This window comes from Leucoraja erinacea, chromosome 40 (genome assembly GCF_028641065.1).
Source record: "Leucoraja erinacea ecotype New England chromosome 40, Leri_hhj_1, whole genome shotgun sequence".
NCBI classification, from domain to species: domain Eukaryota; kingdom Metazoa; phylum Chordata; class Chondrichthyes; order Rajiformes; family Rajidae; genus Leucoraja; species Leucoraja erinaceus.
Genome location: NC_073416.1, coordinates 5,705,061 through 5,726,745, shown reverse-complemented (window position 1 = coordinate 5,726,745; position 21,685 = coordinate 5,705,061). Strand labels below are relative to the sequence as shown.

The window sequence follows — 21,685 nt, the reverse complement described above, 5'->3', positions numbered from 1 at the left end:
CGCACCGACCAGCGATCACACCTGTACACGAGCATCATCCTACACACTAGGGACAATTTACAATTTTACCAAACCCGGAGTGTGGGAAGAAACTGGAACAGCCGAAGAAAACCTACGCGGTCACAGGGAGTATGTACAAGCTCTGTACAGACGGCACCCATAATCATGATCGAAGCGGTAGTGTTGCTGCGCTGTAAGGCAGCAACACTACCGCTTCGCCACTGTGCCGCCCACATGTAATTACATTACGTTACTAGACCAAGTGCAGACCCGTTGGGTCTGTTCCCCCAACGTGCGGTTGTGGGGGGGGGGCGGCAAGTGGCATGCAGTGTCACACACTAACTATCCAGCCCCCCCCCCCCTCGCACACACGGTAATTACCCCCCTTGATATTATATTAAGATTATTAATTTGCTCCTTTTACCCCATAACCACCCTGTCTACTGACGCATAGCCCCCAACTTGTAGTCACATCTGGGGGGGGTAGAGAGTGAGGGCAGAGAGAGAGACAGAGAGAGAGAGAGACAGAGAGAGAGACAGAGAGAGAGAGAGACGGGGAGAGAGAGAAAGGGGGAGAGATGAGGGGGAGAGAGAGGGGGGGGGAGAGAGGGGAGAGAGAGTGGCAGAGGGGGAGCGAGAGGGGGGAGAGGGGGGGGCGAGGGAGAGAGAGAGAGGGGGGGGGGAGGAGAGAGGGGGGGAGAGAGGGTGTGCTGAGAGGGGGGTGAGATGGGCGGGGGAGAGATGGGGAGGGGGAGGGAGGGTGGAGGGAACGGGGGGTAGGGGTGTGAGGAGGGGAGGGGGTTTAGGGGAGGGGTGGTGGGGGGGGGAGGAGGGGAGAAAAAGAGGGGGAGAGAGAGAGAGGGGGGAGAGGAGAGGGGGGGAGTGGAGAGGGGGGAGGAGAGGAGGGGGGAGAGGAGGGGGGGAGAGGAGGGGGGGGAGGAGGGGGGTGAGGAGAGGGGTGGGAGAGGAGAGGGGGGGGAGGAGAGGAGGGGGGGAAGGAGGAGGGGAGAGAGGGGGGGGTGAGGAGAGGGGGGGGAGGGGAGAGGGAGAGGAGAGGGGGGAGAGGAGAGGGGAGGGGGAGAAAAAGAGGGGGAGAGAGAGAGGGGGGAGAGGAGAGGGGGTGGAGTGGAGAGGGGGTGGAGTGGAGAGGAGGAGGGGGGGAAGGAGGGTGGGAGAGGAGAGGAGGGGGGGAAAAAGGAGGGGGGGAGAGAGGAGAGGGGTGGGGGAGGGGGGGGGGGGGGAGAGGAGAGGAGGGGGGGGGGAGAGAGGAGAGGGGGGAGAGAGGGGAGGGGGAGAGAGGATGGGAGGGGAGGGGGGAGGGAGGGGAGGGGGGGGGGAGAGGAGAGGGAGGAGGGGGGAGGGGGGTAGAGAGGAGGGGGAGGGTAGAGAGGAGGGGGGGGGAGAGGAGGGGGGGAGAGAGGAGGGGGGGGAGAGAGTAAAGGTGGGGAGGGGAGAGGGGGGGGGAGGAGAGAGAGTGCCTTTTTACTTCAACCCAAACCCAAACAATTTGCAGGCAGTGCTTTTTTACCTCTAACCATATTTTCATTTTCAAACCAAATTAAGGGTACTCACAGTGCTGTAGACATTTGTTCAGTGTCATTCAGAGCTCAGAGTGACAGAGACTAATTGACAGAGCTCCATCTTGCAGAGATTAATCGAGGCACACCACTTCCTGGTTTTATAGTCCCTCCCTCCTGCCTGCCGCCAGCAGGGGCAGCAGAGAGAATGGGGAATTTTGTAAAAACATTAATATCTCTGTCATTATTCATCAACGGGAAAAATCCTCGGCACACATGCGGCGGAGGGGGGGCTCTGAGCGAAGTGGCCAAAAATGATGGCCGTTGGTGGCGGCGTTCTCTTGGAAATCGCAGCACAGAAGGCCAAAAGCGGTCAAGAACAGAGATTTAGTAATATATAGATTGTAATGCCCGAGTCTTTTAACTTTTTTGATTAGTTTGTATGTGAGGAAATGTTGGAAAAGCTACCGATTGTACAACGAATTAAACAAATATATCTTCTATATAATATCTTCTCTCAAAGTGGAAATGTCTGCAGATTAATTTTCCATTGTGCATTAGATAGTAATAAGACCTCTCAAGTCGACAATAAAAACAATGTAATAAAACCAGGGAATATGCAGAAGTTCGAATCAAACGCATTGTCACGGCGCAGGGATGCCATCAACAGCGGGCATATGGAACTCTCATTTGATCAATGTAGATTTAAATCAACCTGACATCTGAGGGCAGCAGAGACCTACATTATTTTGTTGAGCTTGGAACCTGCTGCCTGATTTGGTGCCAAATCAGGTGCCTCTTGTGCTTGATAAATATGTATCTGCCTTCTCGTCTTTTAATCTTGCACGTTGAAGAAACCAATTCCATGTTATTTCTCTGGCTTGCTTTCTCAGGGTGTATTTTAGATTTTAACAAACAATTGTGAGAAAAGATTTTGAAAATATCTAAATCGAGGAAATGTTAAAAAAAAAAAGTAGGAATCCTTGAACATTGATGGTATTGTTCTATTAAAATTACATTACAGACCTACATGAAGAATTGCCTTTATCATTGGTCCTGCAGCAGAAATAATTTGTTGCCAGTGCAGGAGGGAGGGGGTTGAGGGGAGATGGCTTGTATCAAGTAGCCATTTTATGGAACTGCTCAAGATTATTTTCTATCCCCGAGTTTGTGTTGTGAAGAAAGGAAAAGCTTACAACCCCTCCTGAGGTTGGAGAAATATTGTTGATCAAATGACTAGTGGGTCCTGAGGAATGCTCGAAGGGGCCCTGTGGAATGCGGGAGCAGAATGAAAAACTTGGTTGAATTTGAAGTTATGGAGCAAATAGCTTTTTGCTAGTAACTCTAATTTCTATTTAAGTACGAGAGATGTTGAGGTCAAGGATTTAAATAAGGAGCTGGACAAAGAATGAAGCCATCAAAGTTTGAGGTTGGAGCAGGGTGTGTGTACACGATCAATTTTGGGGTGATTTTTCTGAACTTAAAAGAATCTTTATTTAATTTCTCAGATTGTATGACTTAAAACCCTAGACTGAAGGAGCTAACATGAACCATTTTACTCGACTACTGTAGAAATTCACAGGTTATTTGCATAAAAACATACATTTAATCCTAATTCTTCTAATGTGATTAGACAGGTTTGGAGGGATATGGACCAAACGCAGGCAGGTGGGACTAATGTAGCTGGGACATGTTGGCCAGTGTGGGCAAATTGGGCCAAAGGGCCTGTTTCCACACTGTGTGACTATGACCTGTGTAATATGCATTTACCAACTTTTTTTTTCTCCTGTTTGTACTTTCACAATCTAGCATTAAAATGTTACAGTAAATTATACTATTCATTTATTTTTGAATTCTTCTCTTATGTTATCAAAGAATGCTTTTGAATTTAAATTGTTTATTTGACATCCTCAAAATGAAGTAGACCGCATCTGCATGCAGCTAAACGACATTCAGAGCTTGGGCTTATAAATGATGAGTAGCATTTGTGTTGGGCGAGAACCATCTCAAACAAGGAGGCCTCAACACTACCCTTGATGTTCAATGGCATTTACCATTGCCGGGATGCTCATCATCAACATCCTGGATGACCTTTTAACCAGATACTCAGTTCGATCAGCCATAAGTAGTGTAGCTACACAAGCAAGTCGAAGATAGATATCCTGTGACATGTGCGTCAACTCCTGATGCCCCAAATCATTTCAATCTGCAAGAAACAAATCAAGAGTCTGATGTGATATTCACTTGCTTAACTAAGTGCAATATCAACACTGTCCAGGACAAATCAGCTCTTTCCACAATGCTAGATGCGCCCTCCACAATCGGTATAGTGTGTGCCATCAAAAAAAAGCACTGCATTACCCACCTATGCCATTCCAACAGTATCCCAAATCCAGTGCCTTCTGATCTTGTCCTCCTTGCTGGTAGAAGTTGATTAAAGCACCACCTTGTGGAAACTCTGTCTCTGTGTTCCAAATTCTGATTTGGAAACACACCACTGTTGTTCTGTGTCAGGGCAAACTTTGGATTCCATACTGAAACAACATGCTAAAGTACCTTTACCAAAAGGACCCCAATAGTTTGAGGTACTGGCTCAGCTTCACCTTCTCAAGAACAATTTTGAGATGGTCATTGACTGATGGTCTTGGCAGTGATTTTCCTGCATGTCCTGAACAAGGATGAAACAAAAAGTTGTTTCTGTCTCTAAACTAAGAATATTAAATGTATATTTCATAATCTACCTCTAAGAAACCTTGCCTCCTACCACTCTTCCCAGTACACAGTCAGTATATTAAATTTCTATTTTTGTACGACTGAGCTTTTGGTTTTGTGAACATTATTATAAATACAATTTATTCTTGTACCATATTTCCCCCTGCCCAAAGCTCTCCTTAGTTGGATTTTGAAGCATCCTAATATTCATAAGACATGGAAAATCCTAGCATCAAAGAAGCTCAAATGAAATTTCCAACGATGTGCAGCAAAAGCATACCTGAAGCCTTTGAGAGGAATTAAATGAAAGATCCAGCAGATTATTAATATAAATGATTTTTCTGAAATCCTTCAAGGAGAGCTAGGACAACGATCTGCATCAAATAACAGGTAAGTGGACAACATACACCGAGTCCCACTGTTCTGGACAGGTTTTGACAGCCTGGAGACAATTTTAATATCCACCAACCCAGCTTTTTATTGTTTTCAACTGGCCTACCAAATGATGCATGTGCCGAAGAGCCTGTTTCTATTTAGTATGACATGTTCAAATTGATCCTGTCCCACACTGAAACAAGACAAAAACATTCACGTGCAGGAGCAACTCAGCAGATCAGGCAGCATCTCTCAAGAACATGGAAAGGTGACATTTTGCTTGGGACCCTTCCTCAGACTCCCTGATTGCATTCAACAGCTGAACTAGTTGCTAAAACTTTTGATTAAAAAAAAACATTCTTGTGATAAATGTCACTTTCAAGAAGCCACCCTAACTCACACTTTTGTATCCTGTATAAAATTACAAAACTTCTGGATGGAAATATTCAATATTATTTCTAAAACACTTTAAACTCCATTGGAGCCAGATCCAAAACTAATAATATTAGGAATGTCAGAGGGCTGCGCTAATTTAACGATATTTGAAAGACACTTCCTTGACTATGGTTTAATGACTGCGAAAAAACTTATACTTAAATTCTGGAAAAAGATAACAGTCCCCACAGTGAAGATGTGGATCACAGAAATGACCGAGGCACTACATCTAGAAATAATAAGGTTCGTCTTGACTGACAAACCGGATCAATTCTCAAAAATATGGTATTTTATTGAATTTCTTCAACAACATAATGGTTGAACACAAACTCAAAACCGGTGGTCGGGCTGGGTGGGCGGGTGTACAGGAGGGTAGTTGGATATATCTCCGCTTCTTTTTCACTTCTTCTAGTTCTGTTTTTTTTCTTTGCCTTTCATTTCTTCTTTCCTTTTGTCCCTTTTTTCCTGTCTAGTCAATAGTTTATAAAATGTTAAAATTGAAGTTGTACGAAAATTGTATGACTGCTATGTCAATCATATTTTTTGTACAATTGCTTCTAACAAAAATAAAAATATTTAAAAAAAATAATAATTCTCAAATGAAATTTTCTATGCAATTTCAAATTGAAAAATTCAAGGCTCTGAACAATTTACACTATTAAAAGTATGTCCCTCTTCCTGGAAACTCTTAACAGCTTTTTTTCTATATGTGCTTTAGAAAAGCAATCTTAACAGTTGATGACTTGAGTATACCGATTTAAATTAAGAGTTCTCTTTCTTTCCAATCTTTTTTTCCATCCAGCAAGGTCAATCCACAATTTCTAAAGCACGCTTTTCGAAGGCAGTCATTCTTTGTGGAATAATGCATATTCCATGTTGCATTAGATGGATATGCTATTTTCAGTCCTCCTTTTGTATGGGATTATCAGGGAGAGAATGGATAAATGAAATCCTATCTCTATTGCATCTATGAGCTGTTTCTTTCAGCAGCACAAGTGCATACCAGCCCATTTATTTTCTATTTTTCCCCAAGTTAGACAGAGAGGATGTTTAATTCTTACCCATGAGTGATATGAAACTGGCTGTGCTTAAATAAGAAAGGAAGTGAAACTGGAAAAAATAATTGACTTTATCATCTTTAAGTTATTTAGGATGGGGGTTCCTTAAGGATGAAAATGTAAAGATACAATTACTTACATGTTATGTTTATTTGCTTTGGGCCTTTTTTCCTATGGTTATTTTGTTGGGATTCTTAAGTGTGCCAAATCCAGGCACTATTCACGTTTCCATAATTTTAATCGGGACTAACCTTGTACTTTATATTAAATATCGCTGAATCTTGCAACCAGGTCAATAAGGTTGAAATTATGCAAATATTCATGCCAGGCCCCATTTGTGGCAAGAGAACAGAAACTATTAAAGTTTCATTTTGATGACCTTTATCAGAATTGGAAGAGAAAACAAGTTATAAAATGGCCGAGACCCTTCCCGAAATGTCACCCATTCCTTCTATCCAGAGACGCTGCCTGTCATGCTGAATTACTCCAGCATTTTGTGTCTACCTTTGGTGTAAACCAGCATCTGCAGTTCCTTCCTACACCTCACTGTCTATCTTTCTAATTGCTGGTTGGACTGTAACCGTAATGTTATTTCATTGAGCAAACTAATGTTTCTCACTGTTCCAAGAGGAAATTAATTTTCTGTTCCTACCAGAGTAAATATCCATTGTTCATAATGCTGAATATAATTAACACTAATTAAGATAGAATGCATTGGTCCATTCAACACCTCAATGCTGAGAACAGGTCGCTGATTGCATGGTTGCATTCTGTGGCTGCAGATGCTTTTCACACAGAACATTGGCAATATTTCATTTGCAGCTTGCTGCTGTCCCCATTTTAGATCAATGTTTTTTTTTTTAGAAAAGCTCATCATTCATTTTAAAAAGATGAAAGCAGCAATCTTTTTCTAAACGTAGACCTTTTTTTAACTTGTGCCTTGTGACAGCAATCGACCATAAGGTTCACAGGAGGGATTTTACAGGTTCGTGATCTCATTACCGCAGGTTTATGGGGAAATAACGCTTGCGTTGACCTATGATCTGGTGTCTATGATAAGATCACAGGTACGTATTTTACTATCCTACTTAAGTTTCTCAGTTTTGGTTCTACATGGGTTTTTGATCAAGAAAATGGACAAACAAACATTTGCTGCCAGTTGTATGCCAAAGCCCAGACTCTGCCAGCAAATTTAAGTTGCCAATTGCGCACTTGCACTATAGTAAAGAAATATCCAACTTCCATTCAGTGTGACAAAAGTGCTGACACCAGGAATTTAACAATGAAAATAAATTTTGGAAGCATGCGTATAGTGTACTTCTGTTACTGCATAAATTATTCCCTGTGTCCCTGCAGCACTTTTATTTTGCAAAATACAAGTCAAGTCAAGTGAGTTTATTGTCATGTGTCTCTGTATAGGACAATGAAATTCTTGCTTTGCTTAAGCACACAGAAAATAGTAGGCATTTACTACAAAACAGATAAATGTGTCCATATACCATGATATAAATATATACACACATGAATAAATAAACTGATAAAGTGCAAATAGCAGAAAGTGGTTATTAATAATCAAAGTTTTGTCCGAGCCAGGTTTAATAGCCTGATGGCTGTGGGGAAGTAGCTATTCCTGAACCTGAACCAAATACAATGATCTCTTTTGTTTTTAGAAAAGCAACTTGTGTAAGTGGGCAACCTCCATCTTCGACATGGAGATTACAGAGAAATTTTACAAGGGCAAAATACCGCAGATGCTGAAAGTCTGAAATGAAACCAGACAATGCAAGAAAGGCTCAGGAGAGCAAGTCAGAGAATAGAAGTGTAAATGGGTGGGTATGGTCATTGTAGACTTGGTGGGCCAAAAGGCTGGTTTCCATGCTATAACACTGACTCTAAGGAGAGAGACCTGTGATAGAGTTAATGTATTGGGAGATTGAAAGGGGGGTTGGCGATAGAGGAAAAAAGCCTGAAGGAGCTGCACATGCAGTATCATTATTTAGTCTATTATGTGAAAAGCTTGATCTGCATGCTATTTTTTTTGCATTTGGAAGAATATTGTTATTCTTATTCCATTTCTGGATCGATTGGCATGCTTCAGTATTGAGAAGCTGCTCACAGTAGGCAAGTTGTTTTCTGTTTTTTAAACTTATTAGAACACTGTGGTTGGATTTACACAAATGTATTTTCTAATCTTGATCAGACTCTTCCTCTGTAAACCCCTTGATTAATGATTTCACTGGAAATATTGTGAATTGAAAAAGGTCAGGTGGAGTATACGATGCTGACATTTACTGTGCTACATTTCTGTCTTCCTGTTTGCGTTTTGACTCTACAGTACTTCATCTTCTGTTTACAATAAAGTCAAACGCATGGTTTGTCTAAATATGGAGGGTATACACAGCCATTGGGGAAATCTATGGAAGCTTCATGAAGCTTGAGCTGAAAATTAACTCGTTTTACATGACATGGTGCACATTTTTGAGCAATATATTACCTTAGGTTAGTAACTTGAGCTTAATTTAAATGGATGTCTTTAATCCCATACTTAATCAGAGCTTCTAGATGAAACTTCACCCATTCTTTGTGTGTAAGTTTGGATGGTGAGTCCGGCCAGATATAATTAGGAGTGAGTAGCCTACCTGTTGCTCCTCTTCCAAGCACGTTGACACTGAAGTTGATTGTAACACTTCTTCTTGCGTATGGCGTGCACAGCCTAAAGTTGTAGGACAACTTGTTCTATTTGATCTTATTTGATTGTGCACGCCGGGTTGATTGCATTAATCGAAACAGGGAAGCTTGCAATCTTCCACCCCATTGTAACACTTAGCTGAGGTGGACACAGAGATCTTGATCTTATTATACACCTGAGGCACTGTTTTAGGAGAAGGAATGATTTTGCTATTAGCAAACACATACATTGGAGTAATGACATATTGGAGATATTAAATTAATTGTGGTTCAAACCGGAGAAGTATGCAGAAGGCCACTCAGCCACACAATGTGGAGTTAGCATTACAATCAAATTAGCAGTGATCTTCTGCATTCAATAAGATCATAGCTAATATCAACTCCACATTCCCTTCTGCCCATAATCGCCTTTCACTTCTTGCTTATCTGCCTCAAATACATACAAACACTTCTTCCACTGATCTTTTGAGGAAGAAAGTTTTGAGGGAAAGATTTTCACCTCATCTCAACTAAAATTGGCAACTCGTACTGTATATAGTAAATATTATTCAAAATGTTCTTCCTTAGCAATAAGTTAAACTGAGAAGCAAAGATGGACTAGGGTATATATTTCAGAGGCTAATTAGCTATATGTTTTATGAGCAGAGTAAGCTGTTCCTTTGACATTATTTTTTGTCAATTTTGGTATCTGCCAACAGCTTGGTCTGCCAACCATTTGAGCCAATCTTTTATTGGCACTGTAACACTGAGATATGGAACCCAATATAATGGAGTGCAGGAATGAAAGATTAGACCCAGGAACCACTGACAGTCTGGGTCCTTCATGCACTCATTGGTGCCGAGGAACCACACTGGGAGAAATGCATTGTACTGTTTCCTATTGAACCACATAGAGCGACAATGACTCAATTTCTATTCCATGTCTGAGCGCCGTTTGCAGAGTGCCAATGTGGATAAACCTTGGCTGGAAAGGAAACAATGTACAGGTTTTCTATTCCCAACTGCTATCCCAGTGACTTCTACAAGAATGATCAGGATAGGATTGGGCATAGAGTTGTGACTCTGGAAAATAGACAATTTGCTCTTGGTTTCTGCTTGAATCGTGGCCATTCTGCTAAGGGACTTGTGGGACGTTGGCTGTGACACAACTTGTTGGCAGGAGAGGAAAGGGGCCATGGAGCGACCTGGTTGATTGGTAAGATTTATGCCATTTCTATCCAGTAATATACTTTTACAAAAGAGAAATCAACTGGGATTGCATTAATTGTAAAAAGACATAATTGGGTATGTGTATTCTGAAACATAGATGAATGTTAACTAAACAGAAATAATTCTAGTATTTCTAAATGTATGACAAAGCACATGGTACAATAATCATCTTGCTAAAGAAATATTTAAAAAATCATTTTCTAGTTTTGTTGTGGTGTCATTTAAATGTCCAATCAATACCAGTCACAAGAATATCTAGAATTTTCCTTGTTCAACAGTCTTGAGACTAATCATTTGCATCAAACTTTGCCCCCCCGCTTTGAACAATGTCTTAACTCTTTTCCACACTGCGACAAAGGTGGGGTTTGCAAACAGCCAGTGCTGCCACGTGCTTTTTGTTTAAAGGGCGATCATTTTGTAGAGAGAGAGTGCAGCTGAATACGGCTATTACAATGCTCACAGCTGCTGCTTTACAAATCATTTCTGAAAAGAGAACTTTTCAGTTTCTACATGTGCACCTAATTTTGAGCTGTTCTGTTTTCTGCTTGTTTTAATTTATTAATCCTGCAGCTGTCACAGCTTTTGAGGAGTAGGAAATGGCTCTGCCACAACCATTTAAAGTAATTGGGTTGCTCTGAGGAGTCAAATTGGAAAGTCTGGTCCATTAAATCTTCTGTCAGCATATAATTTCCATTTATTCTTAGCTTTTTCAATACAAATGTAAGTACTTCATTGCACACACCTTCTTATGAAAACATTCATTATAACAACAAATGCAAAAGCAATATGTTACATAATTACAACTGATGCATTTGTGCATTACAGTCAAATGTTAAGTCATTTCATCATTGATCACGCCACATCAGGTATGTTTGTGCACCTCTTCCAACGTGCACAGAGCCTCAGCTGCCCTCGAGGCTACTGCAGGAACAATGTGTTTAAGAAGGAACTGCAGATGCTGGAAAATCGAAGGTAGACAAAAATGCTGGAGAAACGCAGCGGGTGCAGCAGCATCTATGGAGCGAAGGAAATGGGCAACATTTCGGGCCAAAACTCTTCAGGAACAAGTTCCTCACCCCCCCCTCCTGCTGGAGACTCCCTTCGTCTGGAAGGTGTGGGGAGTAATGTACAGTATCTGCTCTGGTTCATCCTCAACAACTGCACAACACAGCATTCCCTGTTCTGTTCCCACTGAAAGACATGAACTTCTGCTGGAAGATCACCAGCAATGAAAGAGGTTCCCTGGTCCAGAACCAACTGGTCTTCCAGCTGAAATAACTGTCTATGACCGAGTCTTAACAACTGTGTTGGACTTTTGTTCCTCATAGCTCTCGTGGTGTGCTCGGTGTCTGATCATGATGTAAGAAGGCATTGGCTATATCCATGTAAAATGTGCTGGTATCTTTGTGAAATGTATCTTCACATTTCTCACATCATGTTTTCTATGAAGTACTTTCATGCCTTTGATTTTTTTTTCTTAGTCCTCTTCATAGGCTGTACAAGGAAGCACGCAGCTGACCTGCTCCTGTACACTTACCCATCTCTTCACAAAAGCTTGAGGAAAACAAGCCTCCGTGGAACATTGAACAAGACAGCACAGGAACAGGTCCTTCAGCCCACAATGTCCATGTTCCTATATGGCATCACCACACTGCTTTTGTTCAGTTACAACAGTTCCCAAAGTTTACCTTCATAAGTTTATAAGATCATACATGATAGGAGCAGAATTAGACCTTGCGGCCCATTAGGTCTACTCCACCTATGTAATTTGTGCAGAATGCCTACCATGTTCTACCTTGGTCCACACTGTAAAGGCTAAAACTACTTGCCCAGACTTTCCAGATAAAATGATGGTATCTATGCTGTAACCAGACTTGACAGCAGCCAACATAGTTCTTGCAGCTCTTTTCATAAAGTTCTTTCAAACACAGAATCTTGCAATATATTTTTTGGGACTTGTATAGCTCTCAGTATTTCTTCATGAAGGCAGTTGAAATCATTTATTAAAAAGAAGCCTTTTTCTTTGAAGATCAAATTATATCTTTCCTCTCCTCATTTGGTCAACAAAGAAAGAACAGCAGGCACCAGTTGAATTTCCTCAGCTTGGTGGTGTAAACCCATGATTTTCCATTTGCTGCATTGCTCCTAAGGAGATTTAAGTGTTGGATTTGATGTGAATCACAGCATATATTTCTGAATATCAGGACCTTTTGTTCAAGCAGACCATTTGACCGTTTGGGAATTGTTGTAAGGCTGGAATATTTGACAGAATGGATCTATTCACATTATTTATGAATTCTGATTATTTGTTGACTGGATTAAAACAAACCTGTGCTTAAACCAATGTCTCTTAAAAAACGTTATCTTCCCCCAGTGTTGAGCTTTTGTTTATTTTTTTCATTTTTGGATGTGGGCATCACTGGTAAGGCCAGCATTTATTGCGTTTCCCTAATTAGATTTCACAAGTAATTTGCTGAGCCATTATAGATCCCAGTAAAGAATCAAGCACATTAGTGGATCTGGGTTGCATGTACTTTAGAATGGATAAATCAGCAGATTCCCTTCTCCTAAAGCCTTGAGTAAATAGGATGACATTTTAATGAAGAAGGATCTGAAGAAAGGTCCTGATCTGAGACGTCACTTATTCATGTTCTCCAGAGATGGTGCCTGACCGACTAGTTACTCCAGCACTTTGTGTCTTTTTAAAAATTAAACTGGCATCTGCAGTTCCTTGTTTCTACATCTCAAAATTGTAATGACAATGTGTTAGTATTATAATTTCTGAGATTCGCCCTTCATTTCAGATGTATTTCGAACTACATTAAAGTTTCCAGTTGCTATGCCATGCTTTGAATTCAATGCCTCCACATAGTTCTTAGTTTTCTGCTTACTAGTCCAGTAACCTAACTGCTGGCTACATGAAGCTGACAGCTTCTTGCTTTGAAATAATTTTTAAACATCCTCGGGGGTGTCAGCAAGGGCTTTACAATTAGTTAATTAATTACATTTGAAATGCTCTCACTCTTGCAATTATAACCAAACAGCTGTGTCCCTGAGGCTTCCACAATTCTGCTGCTGAAGCTACAATGGATGGTCAAGAGAGCCTTGTCAGAAATTCCAAATGATTAAGGACTGCTGCTGGAAAAATATATTATTTATATCACCATGTTGCAGGTTTGGTATCGCATTTCAGGCATTCTTTCGACACGTAGGCAAATTTGTAATTATAAAAAAAAGGAAAATGACAATTGAACGGGCAGATGTAAATTCCAAATGAGTTCCTTCATTGAACCTGTAACTTCCCAGAACTACTGTGGGCACATCTTTGGTGCGCATCTTCTTGAAAGATGGGTGATAAATGGTGGTCATCGTTGGCAAGGCCAGTATTTATTACTCGTCTCATTTCCCTTTTAATGGGTGTATTGTTGGGCAATTTCGTTGAGCCGTTAAGAGCCGAGCCCATTGTTGTGCGTCTGGAGTCAACTATTGGCCAGACTAGATGGATAGGGCAGATTTCCCTCCCTCAAGACATTAGTGAAGCAGATGCGTTATTGGAAGTTTGCTGGTCACCAGTATGGATGCAAACCTTTTATTCCAGATTTATTTGATTAATTGGCCACCTGAATCTGATCTAGTAACTTAACAAACAATAGCATCATACCATAGAAAGAAAGGAGACAAATCAACTAATGAATGTATAACTATCCTATAGTTACTACATTGCTCTGTAATTTCCTCTGCATATTTGGCATTTCACATCTCTATCATTCATCAGTGACCTATAAGAGCACACTCAGCAATGTTTGGCTCTAACCAAACAGATTCTATATTTGATCCCTTTTCATATATTGTCTCCATCACTCTCTTTAATTAATACTGCTACCCCTCCTCCTTTCTTATCCTTATCCTTCTTAAACACTGAAACCAGGATTACTTCATGCAAATTCCCTCAGACACGGTCCCATTTCATCAAGAAGATGAATCATTTCTTCTTGCTTCATCTCTCCAGCTACACATTGATCTGTTCTATCCTCTTATTTCCATTGGAAAGTACTCCCTTTGAGGTCCTGCTTTGTAACCTCGTTCCTAGCGCATGTAGCACTTATGTGCTCAAATATAAGTTTGCCAAACGTAGAGGAGGCGACATTATGAACAGTAATGATACATCGGAGAAACCAAACACTGACTGGGTGAGCACTTTGCAGAGCACCTGGACCTGTGCCACAAAGTGGTCCAGAGCTCCCTGTTGCATGCCATTTTAATTCTCAATCCCACTCTCATTCTGCCCTGTCTGTGGTTTCCTCCATTGCTGTAGTGAAGCCCAATATAAATTGGAGGAAAATATCTTATCTTCCATCTTGCAACTTTCTGGAATGAGCATCAAATTCTCCAACTTCAGGGAAACTGCTCTCTCATCGTTTTCCATTCCCATGCTAATGTTCCTTTCTCATCGCTAACGTTACCTGGTGTCATGTTGACAACCACAGATATGCCTGTTGCCCCTCTAACAATTGAATCCCTAATCACAATTTCTCCCTCTGGTTTCTTCTTCCATTCCTGTACAACTGAGTTGTTCATAGTGTCAAGTTCCTAACTCTGCACTCTCTCATCACCATCACTAGTATCCAAAAAGATACAACATATTTTTCATGCCCAAACTTCATAAATATGTGAACAAATAGAAAGGTAATGAATAACGTTTTTTTCATGCAATGAGAGGTTGGGCAGACTTGTATAGTTTTCCAAGCAATGCTGGAGGTTGTGGGGAGAACTGATGGAAGTGTATAAAATGATGAGTGGCATAGATAGCGAAGGCAGACAGAAGTTTTTTCCCCCAGGGTGGAAAAATCAATACTTTAAGGCGCTGTTTTAATGTGAGAAGTATAAAGGAGTTGTGCAGGGCAAGTATATTTTTCACACAGGTGGTGAGTGCCTGGAACATGTTGCCAGGGGTGGTGGTTGAGGCAGATTTTGTGGCATTTAAGAGACTTTCCAATAGGCATATAGATATGCAGGGAATGGATCTATGTGGATTATGTGCAGGCAGATAAGATTTGGTCTTTCGTTATGTTTTGGCACAGGCATTGTGGGCCAGAGGGCCTGTTCTTGAGTCATACCACTCCATGTTCTAATCCTGGATTTGAGTGATGGATGCTTGCAAAACAACCTATATGGCAGTTGATTGATATAGAGGTAATTCCACATCAATCCTGGAGCCAGATTACAGTGTTGCATATTGTCCATTTCCCAGTCAATCTTCTCCTGATCTTAATACAATTATTTCTCTCTTTGAATCTCTGGCTGGGCGATAATATTTTAAATGTGCAGGTTGGAGTAGCTCGGCGGGTCAGACAGCATCACTGGAGAACATGATAGAAGACACAGAATGCTAGAGTAACTCAGCGGGTCAGACAGCTTCCCCGGAGAATAGGAATAGGTGCCGTTTTTAATATATTTTAAATATTGACCGTGTTGATGGACGTATAAAGAGAAAAAAAATAGATGTTGGACTTTCGGTTCCAGTTCAGTTGGTAACAATGTGTTTCTTGCGTTGAAACAAGATCCAATGTGGTGTCTTTCAGGGGTTCAATGATTGGCGTTGGTTCCCAGAATTATCCTTGTTTCCGCAATCTGCTCGCTGCCCTTGTTCCCGGAATGAATGGATGCGGCGGCGTTCGACCGTTTGGCCTGGCGCTGCTATGAATCGGTTTTTGGTCTCTCCGCTCGCTGCCCTGGCGCTCGGAAGTTATGGCGGAAGTTGTTCGCTGACTGGAATTCAATCGCTCGAAGCTGAGCGGAGGGAATGCTGCTCTACCCGTAAACGCTAATTCCTGAGGTAAAAACGGTGTCTTAATCCGTCAGAAAGGCGATGTTTCCTTCCTAAAGCCGGCGGCCCATAAAATGTCGGCGTGCGTCGCGCTGTCAAGCGAACGAACCTGGGGCCTAAGGTTTATTCCACTATTATCTCTTCGAGGGAGCGAGGGATGATTCCATTTGGATGTGAACCTGCTCTCATAACAAATCCGGTTACCTTGTTTGCATTGGTCTCTCTGTTTGCTGAAAAAACTGAAGTGCGATTTAAAATTGGTTTTGGAGGCATTTGTCTGCTTTTCTTAGTCAACCGCACCTGCTACCGGAGGTCCCGCCTTTCCTTTGTGGTCATTGGCGCCTCTGGGGAATGTTCGCTCGGTGGTTGCACGGCGGAGCTGTCAGTTCTTGGAATAGGGGCGGGATGTCTGGCGCAATTAGTGTGAGTTTACAATGGGTTCATAATAAAAGGAATGTGCGTCTAATTTAGTTGAGAGTGTGGTTCTGTTGTGGTGGGATTATAGGTATTGTAGCAAGCTAATTTCCCTTTCTCCCTCGAGGAATCCGATGATGGCCCATAATGGCTCTGAGACCTGTAGCTATTGAGTGCTGCAGGTGTGTTGTCAGTCATGAAGATCTCCCTCAGAAGTTAAAATCAGCTGCAATGCACGGCGTTTTATCCACGGCCATTATTCAAGATTGATATCAGATCCATTTGGAAAGATTGTTTTGATGATTCACGTATGTATTTGTATTTCTCCCCCGTTGTTCAGTTGCCCAGAGTGAGGCCTTTTGTGTAACAGCAAACCCTCGCCTGTTCGCAAAACAACCATTGTTGAACGGGATCAAAAGTTTTACACGGTGAAGGTTCGGAAATCAAGATCTAAATACGGTATTGTTAAGAAGATCAACACATCTTTGGAAGTCTGATGTATTGATCACACAAATGTAATGGGTGAATTCCCTTAGTCTAGAAGGCATTTCCGAATACATTGAGTGAAGGTGAAACTCGTATTGCAATTGAATGAAACAATAAAGTACTGTCCAAAATTTGTATGCGGTTTCAGTAATTGATTGCTAAAATATAGTGTTTAAACACAAATAATGGAATGTGGCATGTTAGCCCATTGATCAGTATTTTAATTAAGTTTCAAGTTTAATTACTGTTATTTTTACAGGTATAAGAGAGCAAGAATAAGGATTAAACGTTCTGTCCATTCTTATGATATTGACATCTAAATTATAGCAACTGTCATTGGGTGCGTTTGCATTAATATGTATCCACATCATAAGTAGCTTATATTTTGAAGTGTTTAGAAATTCTTTCTTTCACCACACATTATTTCAGTTGTGAGAATGAGATTTATTTATTTTAAAATTTTCTTTAAAAATGTTCTTTACATCTATATCATTTCACATGTCTTAAGGCAGGTGCCAAAATTGCCTCCAGTTTCTGCCAATGTATATATATAACTTACTTAGGTGATGTGATAAAGTTTGATTTTACTTTTGTTAAGTTACTTTTCCACGTCTGTGTCTCCAGCCTATGCAATTCACCTTCAGTTACCTGACAGATCAGATATGACAAATGTCCATGGTGAAAGTGGCACAACCAGCAAGTTTGCATACTGGCAGAACAGTGCAGCTCGTAGAGTCACTGCTACGCAGCGCCAGAGACCCAGGTTCAATCCTGACCTTGGGCTCTGTCTGTGGCGTTTACACGTTCTCCCTGGTGCTCCGGTTTCATCCCACATCACCAAGTTAATAATGCTAAGTTAAACTAGTCTCCTTTGCCTGCATGTAATCCATATCCTTCCATTCACTGCATATTCATGTGCATATCAAAAAGATTATTGAAAGGCACTGTTGTATCCACTTCCATTACCACCCCTGGCAGCACATTTAAGGCACCCACCTTGCCCTGCACATCGTTTAAACTTTACCTCTCTTCCCTTAACGCTAAAATACACTTCTGGTGGGATCATAAATGCATTTTCTGTTGGCAAACACAGCAAAGCTATTAAATGGAACTAGGTGTCTTGTTCCTTTGAGTGGCTGCTATAAATTTGAACATAAATTGCAAAGTTTTACTAAGCTTACATTATTCTACGGATGAAAGCAGCAATTAGCAATAGCATTGTTTCATGACCTTAGAAGCTACTTACTGCAGTGTTATGTAACTTACGATAATTTCCCAAGATGGCAACTTGTGGATTGCTGGGTTAAATTCTCTACAGCATCTTGTGTTGGTATGTTGTGTCACGCTAAGATCTTTGATGATATCAGTGCTGAAAATTTCACTAATATTTGGAGTTACTGTTGTTGTACGAATGTTTTAATATTCCTGAAATATTTTGCTGCTTTGAAAAGCATATTCTGAACTCTGAACAGTTTGCCAAGTGGTGGGGATGAAAGTAAATGATGATTGAAGTTGGCAGCAGTGGGAAAGATTTTTCACAGTGGTGGTTATAGCGGATTTCCATTTGGTTAAGATCAAGGACTGACGACCAGTTTATATTAGCATTCAATCAGTTAGTTCTGGGTAATGGGCATCTCTATTCTGTGCAGGAGCAGCAATTTGATGACCATTTACCACATTGTATTCCTGTTGCCAAGGAACACGGCACTGCATTTCAGCTACTAAGTCTAGACTTACCGGGGGGGGGGGGGCGCGGGGGGCTGTGTGCATATGATTATAAATGCTGATGTAAGACTGAAAGGTGTATAGTCTGCTTTTAGAAATACCTTGGTGTTTGTGCTGCCTGGAACAAAAACTAACTGCTTAACTATCTTTTATTTTCCTTGTCTTCTAACTAGTTCCGTTTGTTCCTATCATTCTGATTTTTAGATGTATATAAATCTGTAAGTCAAAAATATTCCATTGTGCGTGCAGTTGAAACCATGTACATTCATTAGGTGGAGAGAATGGTGGAGTGAATTGTAATTTGACCAGGGTGTGCAGGTGTGATTTCCTATTCACTTTTAAAGTTATTCATTCTTGCTGACATTCCCTCATTTGGATAAACTTGTCACATTGAAGGTATGCACTTCTGCCAGTGTTACACTGGAATGCCGCCATTAGTGATGGGATGGAATTGCATTGTGATGTTTACATCAAAAATTTCCATTTTGTCAATTTAACCATAGAAATTTTTAATGGAAAAGATCAACATGATGTGCACTGATATTATTTTTCATCTTTCCATTAAAATCAAATTTTTGCCCGTGAAAGAAGTTTAATGTATTAAAAATGCTAATGTAATAGTAAAATTACATTATTAATATTGTGAAGTCATTACCGAAAATAGTAATTGATAATTTCCATGTTTGTTCTATGGTATTTGTTTTACTTTAATTGTCTGATACATTGCCATTTCCACTCAAATACCCCTCCAGCAGAGGTTCTGCAAGTCCCTGGAGTCTTCCCCTTTCATCTTCCCTGTATTTTCCCCTTCGCTCTCCCTATTGTACTTCAGTTTGAACATTATATTTATGTACAGTATTATCTGATCTGTTTGGATAGCATGCAAAACAAAGCCATCCACGTACGTCGGTGCACGTAACAATAATGAACCTAAAGATTTGCCCCCGTCTTGCCTCGAGCACCTGCCCCGTGGGCTGTGCGTTCAGCCTCGCCTCCCAGCTACCTCAAGCACATGACTGCCCTCTTTCCTAGCTGATACCCCACTTGCCCGGCTAGTGCCACTGGCTCGTGCCCACTCGCCCTCTCGTGCCTGTGGTGCCACACCTTAATACCCATTCTCCCAATGAGTCCCTCCACCCACCCCACCCCTTCGCCGAGTCAAGATCTCTTGCTTGTGTGATGTACTCTCTCACCTCATGTCTGTCTTTCCCTTTGCTGTTTACATTGCTCGTGCTTCTATCATTTTCTGTATTTGTATTTTTTTTTCCGTTTCTTTGCTTTTTATAATCAAAGCCAGTTCTCCAGATTGTCTGGGTGGAAAACTGTTGTGATATTCACAGTTGCCCCAAAAAACCCAACACCCTCAATGTGCCATCTGGATGACTCCATCCGAGTGAAATTTGATCAAAGCATAAAATTCCAATAGAGCAAAGCACTTGCCTTGCACTCCCACTCCAAAGAATTCAAATAGACAAAACATTCCCTATTCATTATCTTTGTATAGATCTCCTTCCTGATCTATGCATAAAATATTCCTTCTCTACAATGCCTCCATCTGTCCCCTCCCCCAAACTGTCACCCGACCTATTTTTCTGATTCCGAAAACTCTGTACTGCTGCACTTTACCCGAATCAACAACGGCATGTGTGGAAGCTTAGTCAGTTTTGGTGTCAAAGATTGCTTTTGTGTGATATTTTTGTTTGACTTGTTAAATAAATAAAAAATAAGCTGTACAGCAGAGTTGCATTATTATCCTTATTTTATCTGGAATTTCTGATCAAAATGTAACATTTTTCAAACTGGTCATATGCTAAAGGATTCATTTTGTAACAAGGATATTTTGTTTCATGCATACTGCCTTTTGAGCTGTTTTTGTATTTCAACAATGTTGTGCTATCTGTATGGTTAAGCAGGGAACTTAAATTTAGTTCAATTTAGAGATACAGTGCGGAAAAGGGCACTTTGACTCACCGGGTCCGCGCCGACCAGCGATCCCCACGCATTAACACTATCATACACCCACGAGGGACAATTTTTACATTTACCAAGCCAATTAACCTACAAACCTGTACGTCTTGAGTGCGGGAGGAAACCGAAGATCTCAGAGGAAATCCACGCAGGTCACGAGGAGAACGTACAAACTGCACAGACAGCACCCGTAGTCGGGATCGAACCCGGGTCTCCGGTGCTGCATTTGCTGTAAGGCAGCAACTCTACCGCAGCACCACAATGAATGAATCTATAAGTTCACTAACAACATCTAACTTGCATTTGTCGAGGCGTTTAACATAATAAAATGCTGCAAAGTACTTCTCAAAGGGGCAAATAGATTAGAAATGGAAAGCTGAGCCAAAGAGTCTAACTAAAGTATTGGGAGGGGGAATCGAATGTCTTGAATGGGAGGAGTCGTGAGGAGACTTAGGAAGAAAATTGCAGAGTGCAGTGCCGATACAGTTGAAGGCAGAAGTGGTAGTCTTGGTGATGGACAGTTGAAAACTCAATTGACTTGAATAGTATCCTGAGGTTGCAACCCAGGATTGTGACCAGGAGATGGCTGGTAGTTGCTGTCAATGGAATAGCATTTATGTTGACAGAAATTGTAACCATGGCTTTGGTCTTTTCAATATTTAACTGTAGGCAATTGAGGTATTTTCAAAACTGGCTCAGAAGATGTTGGTAAGAGACAACAATGTAGATAGAGCAGGTCAAGCGGGTAGGGGGAAAACGAGAACTCCTGGCGTGACAAAGCATAAGTGGCAAGAGAAGTCTTGGCTAACATGATCTGACTGATTTGATGGACAAGAGTAGAAACCAGTGAGAGAATTCCCAATAATCTGCATCACAGAATAGAGGGCTTGGAAATGTGTGGGGCAGTCAAGCTTTGATAGGAAATGTACACCCATTGTGATATGGGGTACTGTTTGACACTAATTGCAGCTATTTCAGCATTTTGGAACCTTATTGGAGAAACACCGGCATAGATTTTTTGGGGCAAGGTAGACATGTATTCGGGAGGTGACGTATTTTGTCTTTGGATAGGAAAAAGGTTGGTTGTCAGGTGGATGTTTGTGAAAGAGGAAATGGAGGATAGGCTTGTTGGTGGGAATGATGTGACTGGCTGTGAATGGTATGCGGTGCAGCACCTGAAACGAGGGGAATCATTTGTATTAATGGTTAGAATGGGGCCAGAAAAGAAAGGTGAGCACCTGGTAGTTTAATTAAAGAGAGATATGATTCTT

The 21,685-nt window shown here is 41.3% G+C and overlaps 1 protein-coding gene across 7 annotated transcripts in view; it reads left to right on the top strand.

Moving 5' to 3' along the window:
• Positions 1-15,638: 15,638 nt before the first annotated feature.
• ikzf4 (IKAROS family zinc finger 4) overlaps positions 15,639-21,685 on the top strand; it is a 90,574-nt gene continuing 84,527 nt past the window's right edge. For 3 of the 7 annotated variants that reach the window (XM_055664343.1, XM_055664334.1, XM_055664333.1), the window contains exon 1: positions 15,896-16,244. In XM_055664343.1, coding sequence (XP_055520318.1) covers positions 16,173-16,244 — 72 coding nt within the window. In that variant the 5' untranslated portion in view covers positions 15,896-16,172. The other 4 variants (XM_055664340.1, XM_055664342.1, XM_055664339.1 and 1 more) reach the window with 3 other exon arrangements.